This window comes from Linepithema humile, chromosome 3 (genome assembly GCF_040581485.1).
Source record: "Linepithema humile isolate Giens D197 chromosome 3, Lhum_UNIL_v1.0, whole genome shotgun sequence".
In the NCBI taxonomy this organism is placed as follows: domain Eukaryota; kingdom Metazoa; phylum Arthropoda; class Insecta; order Hymenoptera; family Formicidae; genus Linepithema; species Linepithema humile.
Window position 1 is genome coordinate 28,292,988 of NC_090130.1, and position 18,312 is coordinate 28,311,299.

The 18,312-nt window shown below is 38.7% G+C and overlaps 1 protein-coding gene and 1 long non-coding RNA gene across 8 annotated transcripts in view; one reads left to right on the forward strand and one right to left on the reverse strand.

The window, feature by feature from the left end:
- Positions 1 to 15,797, reverse strand: part of LOC105676690 (prominin-like protein) — a 39,297-nt gene extending 23,500 nt beyond the window's left edge. For 5 of the 7 annotated variants that reach the window (XR_010889299.1, XR_010889297.1, XR_010889298.1 and 2 more), the window contains exon 1: positions 15,394 to 15,797. Coding sequence is in view for 4 of the 7 variants with exons in the window: in XM_012374759.2 (XP_012230182.2) it covers positions 15,394 to 15,736 (343 nt within the window). In the remaining 3 variants the exon portion in view is untranslated. The remainder of the gene's footprint in view (positions 1 to 15,393) is intronic. The other 2 variants (XM_012374760.2, XM_067351914.1) reach the window with 1 other exon arrangement.
- LOC105676693 (uncharacterized) lies at positions 8,640 to 9,556 on the forward strand. Its single transcript, XR_001101426.2, has 3 exons — positions 8,640 to 8,707; positions 8,848 to 8,987; positions 9,420 to 9,556. It is a non-coding gene; the product is annotated as an uncharacterized lncRNA (long non-coding RNA).
- Positions 15,798 to 18,312: the final 2,515 nt, after the last annotated feature.

The window sequence follows — 18,312 nt, forward strand, 5'->3', positions numbered from 1 at the left end:
CTATAAAATCTAAATCTTTTAATTTCCAACAATTATTGACAAGGAAAATGTCGTAGGACAAAGTGAGACGCTGCGTGAAGTTGGCGTCTCAGTTTGTCCTGAGGCATTTTCGTTGGTTTAATGGCCAGAACTATTTGTTTAAACTATCAGGAACTCTAGAACTATTGAAAATAAAGTCAGAACTCTTAATTATTTGTGAGTTTCCGCGAAATGATATGCCAGCTTCACACATACAAATTTGATATAATTAAGAGAATTTTTTTCACGAACTAAATTTTAGAAGAATAGATAAACATATTCTTCTATTAATTTAAGTTTTTTTAACTGAATTAAAACTGTAATAAAATTTTAATTTAAAGTTCAGTTGCAAAAATGATAATGAAAATTGAAAAGTTGTGACAAATAACGATGTCTCGTGGCGTTTTTGTTAAGAAAACATTGAATTAGACTTCGTCAGAAAATCTGTTATTAAAATTGAAATCGAGAATTGTGGAAAATTCTATATAATATCACAAGTATAAATATTTATACAATCCTAGAAATAATTCTCCGTTTCTTCCTGACGTTGCACTTTTTACTTAGTGATATTATTTAATCAGTCCTATCAGATGTTAAAAATGGGCAACTTTGTATCTGAAATAACATAAGATTTTTGTCACCGGATGTGCGAGTTCCGTTTAAATAGCAAAACCATTTTTCGCGCTGTCCGTTGCTAGCAGAGGCTGCACCGGGATTTCTCCCAGTAATGAGCTCTCGCGTTTGTCTTTATTCAGGGACGCCCGCGCAGGAGGGTACGAATTAATTTCCTGCCATTGTGAGTGCGAAATGTCATACGGCGAGGGTTGACGAGACGCGAATGTGAAATTCACAGCGGGCGCTGCGAGACCGATAGCAAAAGGATCGTATGCACGTCACACGACGTCTGCATGTCTGACGATAATGCGATAGTAATAATAAATGGTGTGCTCATCCTCGTGTTTGCTGAGGAAAGAAGGCAGGACGTCCGACGCGAAGACAGACGGGACGATTTACGACTCGCCTTGCAGGATGTATCGCGTCTGTGTTTGCACAAAAATGTTGAAAAAAATAAAATTTCTCAAATTTCTTTAACAAAAATTCATGTCGTGTGCAATTAATTGTCTGATCGTTCGAGCGACCTTCTTGTAGCGCGTCACAAATACACGGAATTGATCGGTGTATCGGAAGACGTTTACCGGTGAAAGTGGACCGCGGTCTTATTATACACATCCTCGCTCCGCCTTATTCACGAGTTTTTGCGTTACGAGCGATAGCTCGCAGTGGCAGAGGCGCAGTTTTGCTCGCGCGGTTCTTCGGCTTGCATCATAAACAATTGGCAGAGCACGCGAGCCGTCTGCTGAATGATGTAAAAGCCCGGTTTTATTCAATCTCTTTCACGTAGAAACTTAACGGCTGAAAGAAAGGTGGAGACGCGCCGTAAACAATAGCAAATAAATTTATAGAGCCATTCCGCAAAAAAGTCCTCGGACCATCGTATCCGATTTTATGAACAGAGACTCGAGACTCTTCAACGGCGGAACTTGATCTCGGTCGGTTAAGGATATCGCACATCCGAGTCCTCGTAAAAACTAGTACCTGTCTTCGTAAACGCTGGGAACCGGATTGCTATCGGTACACCCCGTATAAGGCACGTTTTACGTGCAATTATGAACGCATATTCTCGGTCAAATAACAAAGAAACGTCGTGCATAAAAAGAGAAGAGAAATACATGTTTAAGGATACATGCGTCTCATATTAAAATATTTACAAACATTTTATATAGATTATATTATTTATTCTAAGTCTGCGCAAAAGTCTGCATTTATAGGCGTGATTTTGTGCTCGATTTAAAAAAATGCTTATATTTAATTTTTATATTCTTGCATTGGTTTTGCAGAAAATTGCGCACACAAGCATTTATTAAGAAATTTGACAAAAAAACATTGTCAGACAAATAAAATTTGTTATACATATATTACTCATTTAAAAGAAAAATGCTCAAGGCAGAAATAAAAATGATTGATTGCAATATTTGCGTGGAGGAATTTCTAATTGAAAGCTTAAGCCGAACAAGTTCGCTTCCAATTCAATCAGAATTTCAAGGTAGCGAGAGAAATTCGATTATTCATTAGGCATCGCAGTTTTCAATGCCATTATTACGCGAACGAGCTCGTTTCTTTTATTGCTATACATATATCTGTGGCTTAGAAGAACTAGAAGTGCCTAAGTCATTTTTTCCCACAACCTCAATTGGAGCTTAAATATGCAATTTTTGCATATGTCAAATCCGTTATAACTACAAAAATCACCAAGCCACAGATTTATATCTCTTGGCAATATTAATAAAAATATAAACGATTTATTACGCGCGTACAAATTGCAGTCACCGGTATCTCCGTAAACGCTTCCGACAACGTGAAATCGTGATTAACGTCGCCGAAGTGGTTTCTAGATCACCTCTAACCTCAGGCCAGGATTTCCAATGGTACACTAGGTGTGTTCGAAACGCGCGAACAAGCTGCAGATCTGCCGAGCAGCAAGGTGTACCGTGTCGTGCCGCTTCGCTCGAACGAGACAAAGAACGGGATTGAACTTTGTCGCGTGAAAAAGCAAACTTCTCGTGAAAGCGCATGGCATCGTAAGAAGTGGATCACGCCTCAAAGGCATACGGTTATAATGAAAAAGGAATGTTATTGGACAAACAAACACGGCGTGTGCGGTAGCATGCGGAGAGATATGTGCGTGGATGTCGGTTTCCTTTCTCGCTCGCTTGCGCGCGTGTGTTCGCGCCGGAATAATCGGCGTTTCTTCTCTCCTCAAAGAGATCATCCCCGAGTCTTCTGCTCTATAGCAGCAGCCAGAAGCGAGGAGACGAGGTGGGGCGAGATGAGAGGCGATTCTTCTTTATGAACGAATCTCTATGGTAATTCAAACGGGGTAAGGAAAGGGAATGAGACGTACAGTCGGTCCAAAAAGCACTCCCGATCCGCTAAAATGATATCGCTCTATCGTAAACTTTCAATGGCGTTGCACTTGCGGTTTATGCGTCATCATATCGAGCTCGCCCGACAACTCTTTCGACTCGTATTGGAAAAAGACTCGGCGCGAATAGGATTGGAATCAAGTGCGATCTTGGTTTATCTAGCGCGATATCGGGAAAATATGCGGCAGCGGTGTGTATTTTTCGAAAGTGAAATTTCTGATCCGAGCATCGCTCGCTCGCATTCGCGAATTGATTTCATTTGCGACGGCGAGAAGCGAGAGGCTCCATTGTGGCGAAAGAATATCATTGTCTTTTATTGCGTTAGTTGGGCTAACTGTTCCTTCATGGAGCGCCGCGCAGCTGTCGAGGAAGGAGAGACACATTATACATACTGTGGATTTAATGAATGCGAGAACGCGTGAGCCACAATAGCCGCACGAGCGTGCGTGCATGCGTGCGTTAGCGTAACATCCGATAGACAGGGGGAAGGTAAGAAAACTGCATGCGACTAGACCGCCACTGTTTGTTGCTCGTCAATGTTTCAGTCGGCGAAAAAATAAATTTCAAAAAAATCGAGAAACAGTCTTTTAGAAGGACTCGTTTGCCAATAACGAAATAAATTGATTGGCGCAGAACACACGTAATTGCATTTAAAAAAATTTAATTGCACAAAAGCACCGCTGCACCTGTGCGAGAAATTGAGTGATGCGTCAATTGTTATTCCATTCGCTATTCTTTCATCTTCTTATTCATTTTTCTATACCATCGAAAAGTAATATTCTTGTGGCTAAATTGGATAAAACACACAGCCTGTATTCTTAATGCGATAAAAAATTCATATTTTACTGCGGGCAGATTTCTCTGCATATTTTCCGCAAGCCGACGTGCCAAAAGTTGTTAGCTCGGCGTACACGCCACTGGTGCTACTGCCCTCGCATGACTCACGCGCCAGCACGAGTGCGAGCGTGATCTAAGCGGAAAACGTGTACACAAGAATACGGGGAACGCAGAGCAGTCTGCGTGGCGCGGTTTTATCGAAATCAGGGAACGATGCCAGCGAAAGACTTATCTATATAAAATAATGCAAATTATAAGATGCGGATTGAATAAGCGTGGATCATATTTGCGAATAAAATGCGGCAAAATGTGTCTGTTTTTCATCAAAAACGACTGATTAATACGCACTGAATCACCCGGTATATAGAAATATATGGAGGCTTGAACATGTTTTCGCTTTGTGTCGTTCAACCAGCGCTTAACTCTCTCAGACCTAATGCATAATGTATGCTTTATCAAGAATTTAGATGTAATAATGTACAGCATTTTATTCGTGGTGTCTCTCTCGATGTACATATATATATTTTTTTATTTTTATTACGAATGCTATGATGCACTGAAATTTATGTGTATATTTTTCCCATGTTATATAAAATCAGATACCTGCAAAAAGATATCAAATGTGTTTGAAATATTGAATTTTTGTTTTAGAGAAATATAACTACTTTTTAATATTTAAAATTGTACATACGCAAATGAGAGAAGCATTAAAATATATAATTATAACTTTCAAGTTTTACGATTCACAGAGTTCTGAAAGAATGTACGTAACATTTATAATAACATCTGATCACTAAAAAAATAATTAATTATGCGTATGCTATTCTAAAACTTTATGTGCAGAAAAAAATTGATGAAAATTTTTTTAATTACGGGAAAAAAGTTAGGTCTAAAAGAGTTAAGTAGCGCATTGAACTCGAGCTTTCCAGCCGAGATTCCAAGCGTGTGTGCGTCGTGTGATACGCCAACCAAGAGGTGACGACCTCGCGCCGCATCGACGGACACATGTGCCGCTTCCGTTCGTACGCGAGAGGAGTTTTCGTTTCTCTGCGAGCACCTGTAAGACACGTGTCGCGTTTCTCGACTTGCAAAACGCTCCGAGAGGTCGCCGCCGACGATACGAGGACGGGAGAACAAAAAAAAAAAAAAAAGAGATTTCAGCGTGCGAACCGCCGCTGCAAAACCGGATGTTCGCGATATCGTCGCGCCTTTCGATTATCGAGCAGAGATTCTCTGAAAATATTCGTGTGAACGGCTTACAGTTGCGAATGTTTGCGGCTCAATTTTCTATCTGTCGCGCTCTCCACTGTCCTCGTTCATCATTTGCCGCCAGAATTCTGAATAACAGAATCATCGCGCGAGCACCGGGTAGACGTCGGAAATGCGTGTTTCCGCGCGAATTCCGGACAACATGCCGGACGATGCTGTTGGATGCATCGTTCGCTGTTATACACCGTTTTATCGCATACGCGACACGCGTTCACGGTGTGTGCGCGCGCGCGTGCGTATGTGTGCGCTCCTACCTTTACGAAAATAGAACAGATCGATGGTGTTTTCAGTAAAACGAGAATAAGACCGCTGCCGCGCGTTGCTCTTTATATACCGATTTATACTACTTCACATTTTTATACCTTCCTCTCGCCTCTTTCTTCTCGTCGTTCATTCCCTTCGACACGTGTCTCTTTTGTTTTTCGTTTTAGATACCTCGGTTCTCCGATCCTGAATCGCACAGTGATAAACATTGAAAGCTTGATAAATATTTATCCTGGATTTTAACTATGCTAATACGAAAAACCCTTGTTGACATTCGGAGGCGCGTATAAAAATTTAAAAGAACTTTATCCTTCGTTTACCGCACTCGATTTATATAATGCATTTTTAAATCATTTTTACAATGCTTTTATTCTTCGGTGGATTATCTATTTTAAATAAAAACTATTAAAAAATACAAATCTCTATATTCTGAAGTTGAATTAAAAATATAACTGTAAATACAATGCGCATTTTCAGACTAATGCAAATAAGGATGTCGCAGGATGTCAACGAAGAGTGAAAGAAGCTTAAATAATTTCTGTTTTGATCATAAAATAACGATTGATGGAAACTGCAAAATAAAATTGAGTCATAATTATTCCTTCCGCCCTTAATTTTCAGCAGTATAATCCGAGAATAGTGTTTTGTTCATTAATAGAGACATCAAAATATGTGAAATGATCGAATATTGGAGTTCGCTGATCCCTGAATGAAAAATGAATGGTTGCCCGGGCACGTTAAAAGTAAAGAGGACAAATAAGCAAAGAACAATGTTCTCTCGAGCCATTAACCACGAGCATTGTGTTTGAAGGTCGCGATAACGCGATAACGAAGATCTATTAGCATTTTAATTTTTTTTTTTTTTTTTGTTGAAGATTCATCGAGTGATTAGTAGAAACACAAGTGTCATTTGTGACATCTGTTCATTGAACAAACAGCAGTCATGATTTCTCAATAATTGCACAATGCAATACACCTGATTACGCAGAAGAGTTGCAATTTTTACGACTTATTTGCACTTGTACTTGGCCTGGATCTGTACACCGAGAAGCTAATGAGATTTTTATCTATAGGCGAGGTCAATTAACATATGTTAAAGAGGACTAGCGAATCCTCAGACCGCAACGTTCGCGTTTTGTGGAAAGTGTTTATCAAGCGTACTCAGCATGGCACAAGGTCGCGCTTAATAACGACCGCTTATAAATTATTAGTTCCCCTCTACATTAATGCCTTTTCTGGTCAAAGGAGATACACATGAAAACCTTTTAAGCCATATCGATAGATCAGATGAAATATCTTTTTTTACCTCACGAACCGATCTTCACTATTTTTGTTTGAAGAGAAAATTAATTTACCTTGAAATCAATTAATTATTTGCTTATTCATCAATTTAGAATTACGCATTCGCAGGTTCACAATAGAGAGAAAATCGTGTCAATGACCGCTTAATGTTTTATTATCGGCATTTTTAGAATCCGTCGCGACGCGCGTGATCAAATCCGTCGAAATAAGGAATTTATAGCAGTTTTAACTTTAGGGCGGCTCTTACTCGTATATTTTCGTTTTCTGCGTAAAAATGTTCTTCGGCCATATATGTATATATCTGTACGGTGATCGCGGAATATTTGCGCAATTTGCGACAATTTACGACTCCCGGCGCAGCGAAATATAGTCGACAAATAAATCAATAGTACCTGCGATGTTTTTCAGAAATGTTCTCTGTAAAACTTGGACTTGCAAAGTCCAATATTGTATTTGCAACAATTTGCAGAGTTTCTCAGCGTCGAGAAAAGGACAGAAATAGATAAAGATAAAAAGACATTTAAAAAGTCATTACTTCCAAACTTTAAAACTTCCAGCTTTGCAAGACTTAACGTAGATAATAAAAGAATATTTAATGAAAAAGAGAATAGAAAAGGCTCGCTCCTTTGTTTTCTCCACAATCAATGCGTATGTGAAGTTGTATGCAGCAGTTTTTCGCGATTGTCACAAGCTCGTACATTACATCGCCAGCGTTGAGATTACTCGTCGATCGTTAATGCAGCTTCCGTTGCCGCGCTGCCCTGCTGCTACAAGTCGCAATTTCGCCGGAATATCGGACACACGTAAATTGCCAGTTGGAAACGCACGGAGTTTCGTCTGTGAAACGAGGCGTGTGTATCGGGGACACGATAAACCCTCGCGTCGTTTTGGCGTGTTTCGGGTTGACTTTAATACTTCCGCGCGCGTCCGGAAATTAAATCCCCGATTTTCGCACAGCTGTGACTCTCTCGCGTATGATTTTCACAGCCGACAATCACCGCGACTTCGCAGTTAAATTAACTTCAATCGGTTGATGGATATTCAAAAACTTACGTGTGATTTATTATTCTACGTACTATCGATATATTCCCCTTTCTTTCAACACGCCGACAAATCTTTTATAGATTTTCTATCAACGTGGAGCGAGAAGAAAGCTTTTCCATACTCTTTCTATAGAAAAGATTGCGTCCCTTCCGATGACATTAACCGTCGAGCGGGACGCAGACTTTCTTTGGCAACATCTGCTCGCATTTGAGCCATCGAGAAGGAACATTGCCGAACGTAGTCGCATTAAAAGCAACGAAGGAGATTACCGCGGATGCGTCATGCATTTCGAGCCGGCATTTTCGATCGATATCTTATCTCTCATTGTCAGATGGTATTATTATCAAATCGCATTGTCAACTACCGCGCAAATCTGTTGATAATGCACTTTTCTATCAAGCGACATATGGCGTTATCTATGCGCATTTAACGTGCGTATTGTAAGTGTGATACATTCTCAATTGTGAAACTAGATTGTGAAACTATTTTGAAAATAAGAAATGCCTAGATATAATAAAATAAAGATTGCATGAATCATATCGCAATCTTTAAAGTATATCTTCTAAAATGCGCAATTACTTTCTTAAAAGTGCAATTTTTCGTCCAAATGATGTCTTGAAGAATTTTTCGTACACTTATCTTTGTATACGTTTATAATAAAACAATATTAATTAGTTGAGATTGTTTAAGTTATTAATTTTATGAATAGATTAGGCGACACATATATCATACGTACATTCGGTTTATGAAATGCAAATATCATTAATTACCTATAACATAGTATAATGTAATGTACCGTCTCATTGTACTCGCGGTATCGTAAATCAACACGATACACGAGCGAAATAGTACGCGTACCTATTGCCGCGATTTACGAGGCTTTTGTTCTCCATCGTTTAAATACACTCTTCTGGGTACATCGTTGCGTACAACGACGGATTGTATCGACGGATGCGCGCAACCATGCGTGTCACACACCGCGGATTTAGGTATGTAATATCGAATTGCGTTGATGACGTAAATGGGAGAGAAGGAGAAAGAGGCGTGCATTGAGTGTCGGAGCGAAATATGCGATATAAATCTACGCGTTAATAAAGAACGTCCCAGAACTGTCGTGCTTTCTTTTCAGCTGCGGGCTTCTCTCAACTCGCCCGTTTCTTAATTAAAGAAAAAGTTGAAGACGCAGAAAATGAAGGATTATTGCTCGTCTCGAACGTGTTTCTTTTCTTCCGCCTGTCCTGTGTGAAATTCATGCGCTTGATACACCGTGTAAGTATCTATGCATCACTCCTATTATTGTCCCAGTTTTTCGCCATGTGTTCCGTTATAAAGCGAATCATCCAAGTGAGTGTCGCGACAGGAGAAAGGATAAATCCCACATGAGTCATGCCAACTAAGTTTTTAAGTCCCTAGAAACGAGTGAGTAATCACAATGCGGTTTTGGAATTTATGAAAACACACGACGTTCCATTAACATATTTCAGTAAAATGGTGTCTTGTTCGAAAATAACTACGATAAAAGCGTCCAGAGCCATGCCGAAAGAATTTTCACAGCGTTGACAAAATTCAATAAGACTGTTGGCGTATAAAACGTTATATATAAATAATTATTCTAAATAATTACAAATATTCTTTTGCACCACTGCATTTCAAAAACGAAATAATAACAAATGTTACGTTTCTATAAATTTTTTGTTTTAGATGTTTTAGATGTCTCTACATCTTAATACCACATTACTTTTTGACAACTTGATTGGTCAACTTTGAACACTTCTCATTCAAAACTTTTGCAGCCTTGACATTTTGATATTAAGATTTTCATCTCCAAATGATCTCAGAAATTTGCCATTAACGGGTAATTTTAGGATACCCTCTATATATTCCTAAAGTTTATTCATTAAAAGTTGTCTCTTAACACTCTGTATATTTCTGAATATTAATTAAAACAATATTTTGTTCGTAAAATATGCCGTTAGTTTCAGTGAAATGTTATTTGTTGTATGACAGGCAATTTTTAAAGATCGAACAAATATGTTAATCCACATAAAACATACATATGATTGAACATATCAAAGTTCTACAATCGACTATGCTGCTCGCGTTCACGAAATCCTTATCGTATTATTTGGCAAACAACGACGTTTCGTCCGCTTTGGTCGTCTGTTAAAGCAGCTTGCAGCAGCAGTCACGTTTTACGGTAAGCTTGCTCGAGTTCAGAAACCGTGCGAACGCGCACACGTTTACAATGCAAACGATAAAACACGTTTATTTTAAAATAGCTTCGCTTCATAAACACAATGTACGTGTGAAGTGTCGAATTCCGTATGAGGATCTTTTAATCGATAGTATCGCGTTAGCAGAATATTTATTTAGCTCAATTTTATGAAAAATGTTAAAGGCCAAAAGGCAATCGATAGACCGATAGAACAGAATGTCCTACATAGAATAAATTTACGCGAGTTTGCGTTTTTTACTCTGTTTACTGACTTTTTCCCGCAACGTATCTGCATAGCAACAAGCAGTATTCCATTGAAAATTTTTTCGATGCCGAAAGTACTTTCATCGTGATTTTAGACACTTCCGGTTTGCTTAATTCTAAACAATGTCATTATTCAAGTATGCATCACGTGATAATGCGACGATGGAAGGAGATAAAATCGACTTTCAGCGACTGATGGTTCCAAATTTTTCACTTTTATCCTTATCATCACTCATGGTGGTAACATGTATATATCGATGCTTTTGCGGGAGATGATTCTCCGCGATAAAAAATTTAAGGGAGTTACTATAAAATGCAAAGTGGAGGCAGAGTTTCGAAAATTAAGTCTTGCCGATGGAGCAGAAAAAAATATGACAGAAAAAGTAGCAGCACTATAAAAATTTTATAGGATTATGTACCGACAAAAAATCAGATACATCAATCGTCGCTGCGGACGTGCAATTCCATTTCCTGCATTTCATTTTTTCCGATCCTTTTATGTTCTATGAAATCATTGTCACGTATCGAAAAAAAAAACAAACGATTCCACGAAAGCTGGAAAATTTTTCTTGTCGCAGCGACATTACTTTGAGTAATCAATCTGATAATAACAAGATACACCGAGATATCGATACTTAATCACGATAGTGCAATCTTATTCACGACGCACAGCCTTTTATTGAGAGTTACAGGTTGACGACCGACGGAATGTATAAATAACGCTACAAATGCAGCTGCGCATATATAAATCAAGCTGCTCAATAATAAATCCGCAATTCAATCTGAAATTATATCTCGAAGAACGGTGTATCACGCAGACTCTCCGGATGAGAAAGGAAGTTAAGGTAATTCCGTCGAACGAAAGATTAATGCGCAAGGACACTCGACAGACTCGTGAAATGTCTCCGTCACTTTGTATTCGCTTCTCTTTCGAATCTACGCTCGCCTCTCTCTCTCTCTCTCTTTATCTAGGAAAGGAAACGTCGCGCGAACGGCGGGCTTTTGTGCGACGGAAATCAGGCGACGAGATCGATATACAGCTATTCGGACCGGCTGTCGAGTGACTGAGCTCTAACGCATGCAAACGTACCCACATGACATCTTTTTTACGGAAAACACTAATAAAATAATATCGACCGCCAGCTGTCGGAACAAGATACCTCTGACATCGTAAATCATCCGGCGCTGAACGGAGAATTTAATGTATAAGCTATATAGTGAATGACGTCTGTGTGTGTGCGCGTCAAGCCGTCGATCGATTCGCGAATCAATTATCGGGTGATTCAATTTGAAACACGCCATTTTTTTTAATCTATGAATCCGAGATATTTTCACTGATATTAGATTATTGCAAAAATAATATTGATTTTTTACTGAAGTTTACACAATAAAACTGTAATGTACGAAAACTATAGTAAGTGTTTATTTTAGTCTTGATTGCAAGTCTTGATTGTGCAACTTTGATACGACAACGCCAATGTTATTTATACGACTCTTAATCTAATCGCTGTCTTCCTATCTGCTTCCGTAATAAATCATAGCCAAAAAATACCAAACTGTCGTGCTGATTTAATAACGCGAGATGTTGCGAACTGTGCATCAAATTAATTGCTAACGCGACAAAGCGTCATCGTCAACAAGATTATTACATATTGCAAACGACGGCTAATAATAAAGAACAGACATGTTATTCCGGGATTGTGTGTAAAAGTATTCGATGCACGCATATACATAATAAAGGCACTCATAATCGTAAAATTTTAAGATGATATAATCAATAAATAAAAATTAAAAAGTGAAAACAGCTACCTTTTTAAATATATAGATATAAAATATTGATAAATAGTAATTGTAAAAATTTATATAAGAATTAATAACGTGATTAACTGCTACATAACTTCTGATTCAATAATATCGTCGGTTCCGCTTCTCGTCGATCATCGAGCGCGAAATGAAGCGATAAGAGGAGCGTCAGCTGTGTGTCAGGAATAATCCGTACTGTTAAAAGTGCCGTTATACCGACGCGGATCGGAGGGTAAACTTGAAAAAGAAGCAACGTCATCCCCGAAGGAGAAACAGCCGTCACGAGCCGCTAAACAGCCGCGGATAGAAGTGTTAGCGACTATCGAAATCCAATTCCGCGCCGCCCCGTAATTTCCGCGAGCGCCAAACCAACCGCGTCGACACGGTGCGGTGTCGGGTTTCAGTTTATAATTCGGAATCACCTGAGCCCTCGCGCGCGCTGCCGGCGTATGTAATACGGAAAAGCTGCCGAGCTAGTTTACACGCGCGTGCGTCTCCAGTTTCCATCGCATCCGGTGCCGTTAAATCCGTCGCGCAAATTCGGGCGAAATTAGATTGTTGCGGAGCACCGATCATATTGTGGCGAGTCTGCAAACTTTGTTTCGTTGTTGCCGGCGAATTGATTTACTCTGAAATGTAGTTGTGCAAAATCGTGGCGTAATGCAAACTCCGAAAAGGCGGTACGCGGCGCGTTTATCTGTGAGAGATTTACAATTCATGGTCTACTATCTTTTCTTGAGCACTCTAGATTTCATATATTTCAGTATTTACTTGAACGTAGGCCAAGACTGATATGATTAATAAGAAGTCTGAATTTAAAAAACGTCAGAACCTCCACAATTTCGTCCGTAAATTAGAAAGACGTTAAAAAACAATAAAATAGAAGACGGTAAAAATTCTTTAAATGTATTAATACCAGTCAAAAAATTTTATCATCATAAAATCCTATTAATAGGCTTTTTGAGACTGTACTATATATAATATACCTACGTTGTTTTTTTTTCAATGATGCACGTGTCGTTCTAACGAAAGTCTTGTCGACAGACAATACAATGGCGAGTAAGAGAATTCTGAGAGATTGTCGGAGCTCTCGCACTTCTGTGGACGGACGATGACACGCTCTCACTATCAACTTCCTGCTAGACGCGATATACTACACGTTCCTATATTATATTGCGCTTGGGGGGTCAATGATCCGCATACTTCATTGAGTTATCGGAGTTTTTAACGAACTATCCTGCACTAAGCGAGGAAAGCGTTCGCGTACCGCTAATGTTATACGAAAATTCTCTACCCTATTCGTGCAAGCCGCAGCAGCAGATTTTTAATTTCATTCTCGTAATATATAATTACAAGCAAGAATAAATTTTAGCAATGTTAAAAACGCTTTCGTAATAATTATCGCGCAATTAATGAAAAAAATAGAAAACTGAGCGCTAAACTTTGAGTTTAATGCGTGTAGAAAGTTGTATTTATTTTACGTAACAATAAAATCAAATATGTTCAAATGGAAGAATATTACATTAGTCGAGTAAAAACGATAAACGATGGGAAACGGATCTCCATCGCAAAAATTAAAATTTGAATATCGGAATAATAGTCGAAAAATCCTGACCGACTGAATCACGTACAAAAAGCTGTCCGACTGTTGCGGATCCATTTAAATATAAAAAAATCGTGAATGCTTCATTTCATGCCTATTGTGAGTCGCATTTCGGGTTAACAATGGATAGACAGTTGCATAAATCCAATCAGAACGGAATAAAAAAGCGACGCGCATGAGCGAGCGCGTACCAAATCTTCTAAATTGATATCGATTTTCTTCCGATGCATAGTTTCGTCGCTGGACGCAAATCCTGTCTGTAGGGAATATTTCATGGAGACGAGTGTAGGAACGTCGCATGAATTTGCACGAGTCGCGCAAAAACCAGATTCGAAGATATCATCCATTCGAAGGAATAAATTCGTAATTTAAACCACTGGAAAACTTTTGCCTCATACAAATGAACAAATTTAATTCTTTTAATGAAATATGTAACGTGACTAGCTTGCCTATTGTTAGCGTTTTTCACATTATATGCGAAAATTGCAATTAAAATATGTATATAAAAGGTAGTAATTTTTTGTGATAATTTATGCAGAAGAATATGCAACTATACGTTGCATATGTATAATTTAGAGTTCTAAAAATTCAGTAAGCAAGTTTTAGCTGACAAAAACACAGTGCGTTTTTTCTCGTCGCTTTTATATCAAGTAATAGCGATCGTACACAGCGATCTCGCCGTTCACTATTTAAATTGCAGTAATATCAATTAGCGCTAACCGCGAGTGATTAAATATTCTTCTCGTCTGTCTATTTTTAGTAGAATGTAAATTATAGACGATGTGGAATCGTTAGAGTTAGTTAACACAGATTATTATATCTGTTTTAGGATTGCTCGCAAGGATTTGCATACGATTCTAAGATAAATTAATTAATTTGTCGAATTAATTAAATTTTTCTTTTAATTTTACTTCATCAGTGTAGTACTTAAAAAAAATATATATAATTTAGGTAAAAACTCTCAGATTGCTGACAGAGATGCAAATGTAATCTTATATCGTTCGATTTCATGACCTTCACGCATAATCCGCCGACCTCGCTTACGCGACGATCGCGTCCGCTTTCGAAGCCCGGTTCACGTTACAATTTATTAGCGAAATACGGTACCGTAATTCGCTGATGATTTTCAAGGACAAGCAACTAAGGAACTAAGCATATTCCTCAAACATAAAGATACTTCGTGAATTTTGCACCGTATACTTTCACTATTTCATCTTTCTACTGAATATACATTTATTTGTGATTATTTGAGCTCAATTGTGAAAATAATTCAAATAAAACAAGAAACAGCTTTTTCACATTAATTGCACAAGACATAAAATATGTGAGTTTAAAAAGTCTGCAAAAAATCTCTACTGTAAACATACGCCAGATGTAAACACATTTAACATCTTATTTCTCAAAATCACAGATTTTATTGAAATAAACATTTCACTCATCGTTGCTGAAAATATGAATTTCAATACTTAATTCCTTGCGCTTTCTTTGCTCCACAATGATCCACCGTTTCCGGCGGCGAGATAAAGTCTACCTTAGCAACTCCGAGGGCGAGCGACGCGAATCATCTGTCAATAACCGTTAACATGGCCCGCGTTTCTCTGACAGCCGTTTCTGTTTACCAACAAGCAGCCGGCCATTTTTTGGGTGCGTTTACAGCAGGGCGTAACCATCGGATGAAGGACGAAAATTCGCCCATCCTAACCCCGAAAACCCCCATAATGTTTCGCGACGCTCGCGCACGGGCGCTTCCACCGCGGATATGCGAGGACAGGGATATGCAAGGCACTTACCTTCGGGATACGCCTGTTTGCTCTGCACCAAGTCGATGAACATATTTGTCACATTGTACAGCTGGCCCATACCCTTCGGATTGAACTTGGTGGTGGCGTTGTACGGCAGCCCGACGGTGTTGACTGTTGAGTAGCTGAGCGCCTGCGAAGCCATGATCTCGTTCAGCTGCCGGTCCAGATCCTCGCTGATCGCCCTCATGCGATTCGTCAAGCTGTTCTCCTGGCATGACACCGGACACCATAAAAACGCGAGCGATACGAGACCTACGCGGATAAAGAGCACCGGAACCGTCGTCGTCGCGACGGCTCGCGTTGGGGTACGTAAACGCGCCAAAGGATACATGATTACCGCGACTGGCGCCTGGAACGCGCCGCTACCGACTGTCGCAACCAACGGAACGTCGGATTCTAGAACCACCGCGCCGCGTCGCCCCGATCGTTTTCCCCACTTCGGCGCACGTTCGCTCTCTTAGGGTACATTCAGGCGAAATTGTGTAATCGCACAATGCGTATGAATAAAGAAATTCTCCAATCACGTGTGGCATAAGTTTACATTGGCGACAGGATTGATCGATTTCCTTGTGCATATACATTACGCGGTAATGCAAATTTGTCTGGATATATCTTTATTCCTACGACAGGGATGACAATATTCGACACCGAAGGCGCAAGTGCACAGCTTCTGTTACAAGGACGCAGGTTAATTCGCGGGGCTGTTGTCCGACATTTAGGTTATAATTTCGACCGATTTTTCGACTGTTCAACCGAGATATATGTATGTGAAAAGTAAATGATTTATGTAAGCATCGAAAGTATGGATTTGATTTTATTTAATTTCTTTAGAAAAATGAAGAACATTTGGGAAAATATTAATTTTTCTATTAAAAAAATGTACATAGTAAAAATTTAGCATTGAAGGAAAAGTAATATTGCGTACTAAAAATAATATTAACTACATTAAATTGTTTATTCGAATAACATCGATTGTATTTAGATGAAAATTAAGATAATCAAAGTAAAATAATACTAAATTCTCCCAGATGCAATATTTTTATTTTGTAGTGGCATAACTGAGTGATGCAACTTCAATTTTGTTAAAACATTTTCGTTATATCGTGTAAAGTTGCGCGCGCTAAAACTATGCATAAAAGTGCACAGTGGTCGATCGTGCTTACATTTTCCTGCTTTTTTCGCATTAACGAAAACTTTTAGTGCGGAATTACCGATGCGACCGTTTGCGACATCGCTGTTATGTGTAATGGATTCAGATCGAAAGTGAATTTAGAAACTAATCGTCAATTCACGCGAGGCGTCGGTTGAGTATATGATTAGTCAGCAAAAATGGAGTCTCATTCACTCTTCTATTTCATTTTTTTTGCGTTAATAAAAGTGTTTATCATTGAATTATCCACGCATGTTGCAGTATCGCCGTTATAAGTGACGAATTTGGAAATCGAGAGTGTATTTAGAGACCATGAATTGTTTGCAACTTACGCAAAGCATCGACGAAATTCCGAAAATTCGCGTGTGAAACAAAGTGGTCGAAAGGAAGATAAAACAGCAAATCGACGAGGGTCGATCAGGTCATAGACTTCTTGCGTGAGCGGCAATGTATTTCCCGGAAGGGATTCGCTGCTACAATAACATCAACCGAGGAGCGAGAGCAGTAAACATCGAACCGTGAGTTGCAGATTCACACATAGATATATGCATGCACTGTTTTTGACATTGCGGTCATTTTGTTTGATAGAAGCTTGAAATCGAAATATGTACGCGATATTATGCCAATAACAGCTTACGAATGTTACGTTTTCCTTGACGTAATAACGACGCACTGTATTAAAGGAAAGCAGTGTTCACGTTGCGTATCGTGATAACTGCCGTAAAAGATTACCGTGAGAATTATGTATGATGATGCTCGAATTATCTTACAAAGGCAATTACATCATGCGTTTCATGTATCGTAAGGCGCGCGGGAGAACTTCTTTTATAAATATTTCTTTTCATATATATTAAAGTTTATAAATGAATTACTGCGTTATTAAGATATATAGAGTAGTATTTATATATAAGCGATGTAAATCGTTAGTTGAAATTCTTCACTAAACATAGAAAATAAGATCAATTGATAAAAGAATTTTTTTTCAGTTCTCATGTTCTGACAACTTGAATAATTCATTATTATGAATAATGAATTATTCATAATAATGCGAGATGTTGGAACGCAGGAAGCGTTAAAAAAGAAATTTATTTTATCAATGATTTTATTTCTACATTTTTTGGTGAAGGATTTTGACTAACCGATTAATATCGCTTTGTTCGTGCTCGGAGAAAAATCCTCGCTGGGATCTGCAGTCAGTTGTGAGCACTGTGGCCATCGATTACATGGCAAGAGTACGTCCGGGTGATATCCTTTGGTCAACCAAGATCCCAGTGCGCATCGTTTCTCATCTCATCGAATTCGGGTGGCGCAGAATGTGCGGCGAAATCGGGGTCACACTTCACGACACCGAAAAGTGCATTTCGATCACGCGACGGCCGTTGGCTTTTGCCGCGGTGACCCGAAAACCTGCGGCTGGTTCGAACAAAAGTTTCGTCGAAAGTAGGAAAAACAGTGGGGAATCTTAAAAAAATTAAGGCTAACGAAATTGCAGTCGTTTTTCAAAAAAGAATGTGTGTGATTGTTTTTAGATATGTGTCAGATTTTGACACTTAATTTAATATTTTTATCAATTTATTCAATTTTCGTATAAATTCAATTTAATTTTCTTATAAAATTTTGGTATTTTCTAAATTTTGTTATTTAATGTTTTGATGATATTAAGTTTTACTTTTTAAATCGTTTTTTCTTTCATTTTTGTAATATCTTCATATCTCTTTCATAAGTATACGTTTCGTAGATTCCTATAAATCCCAACA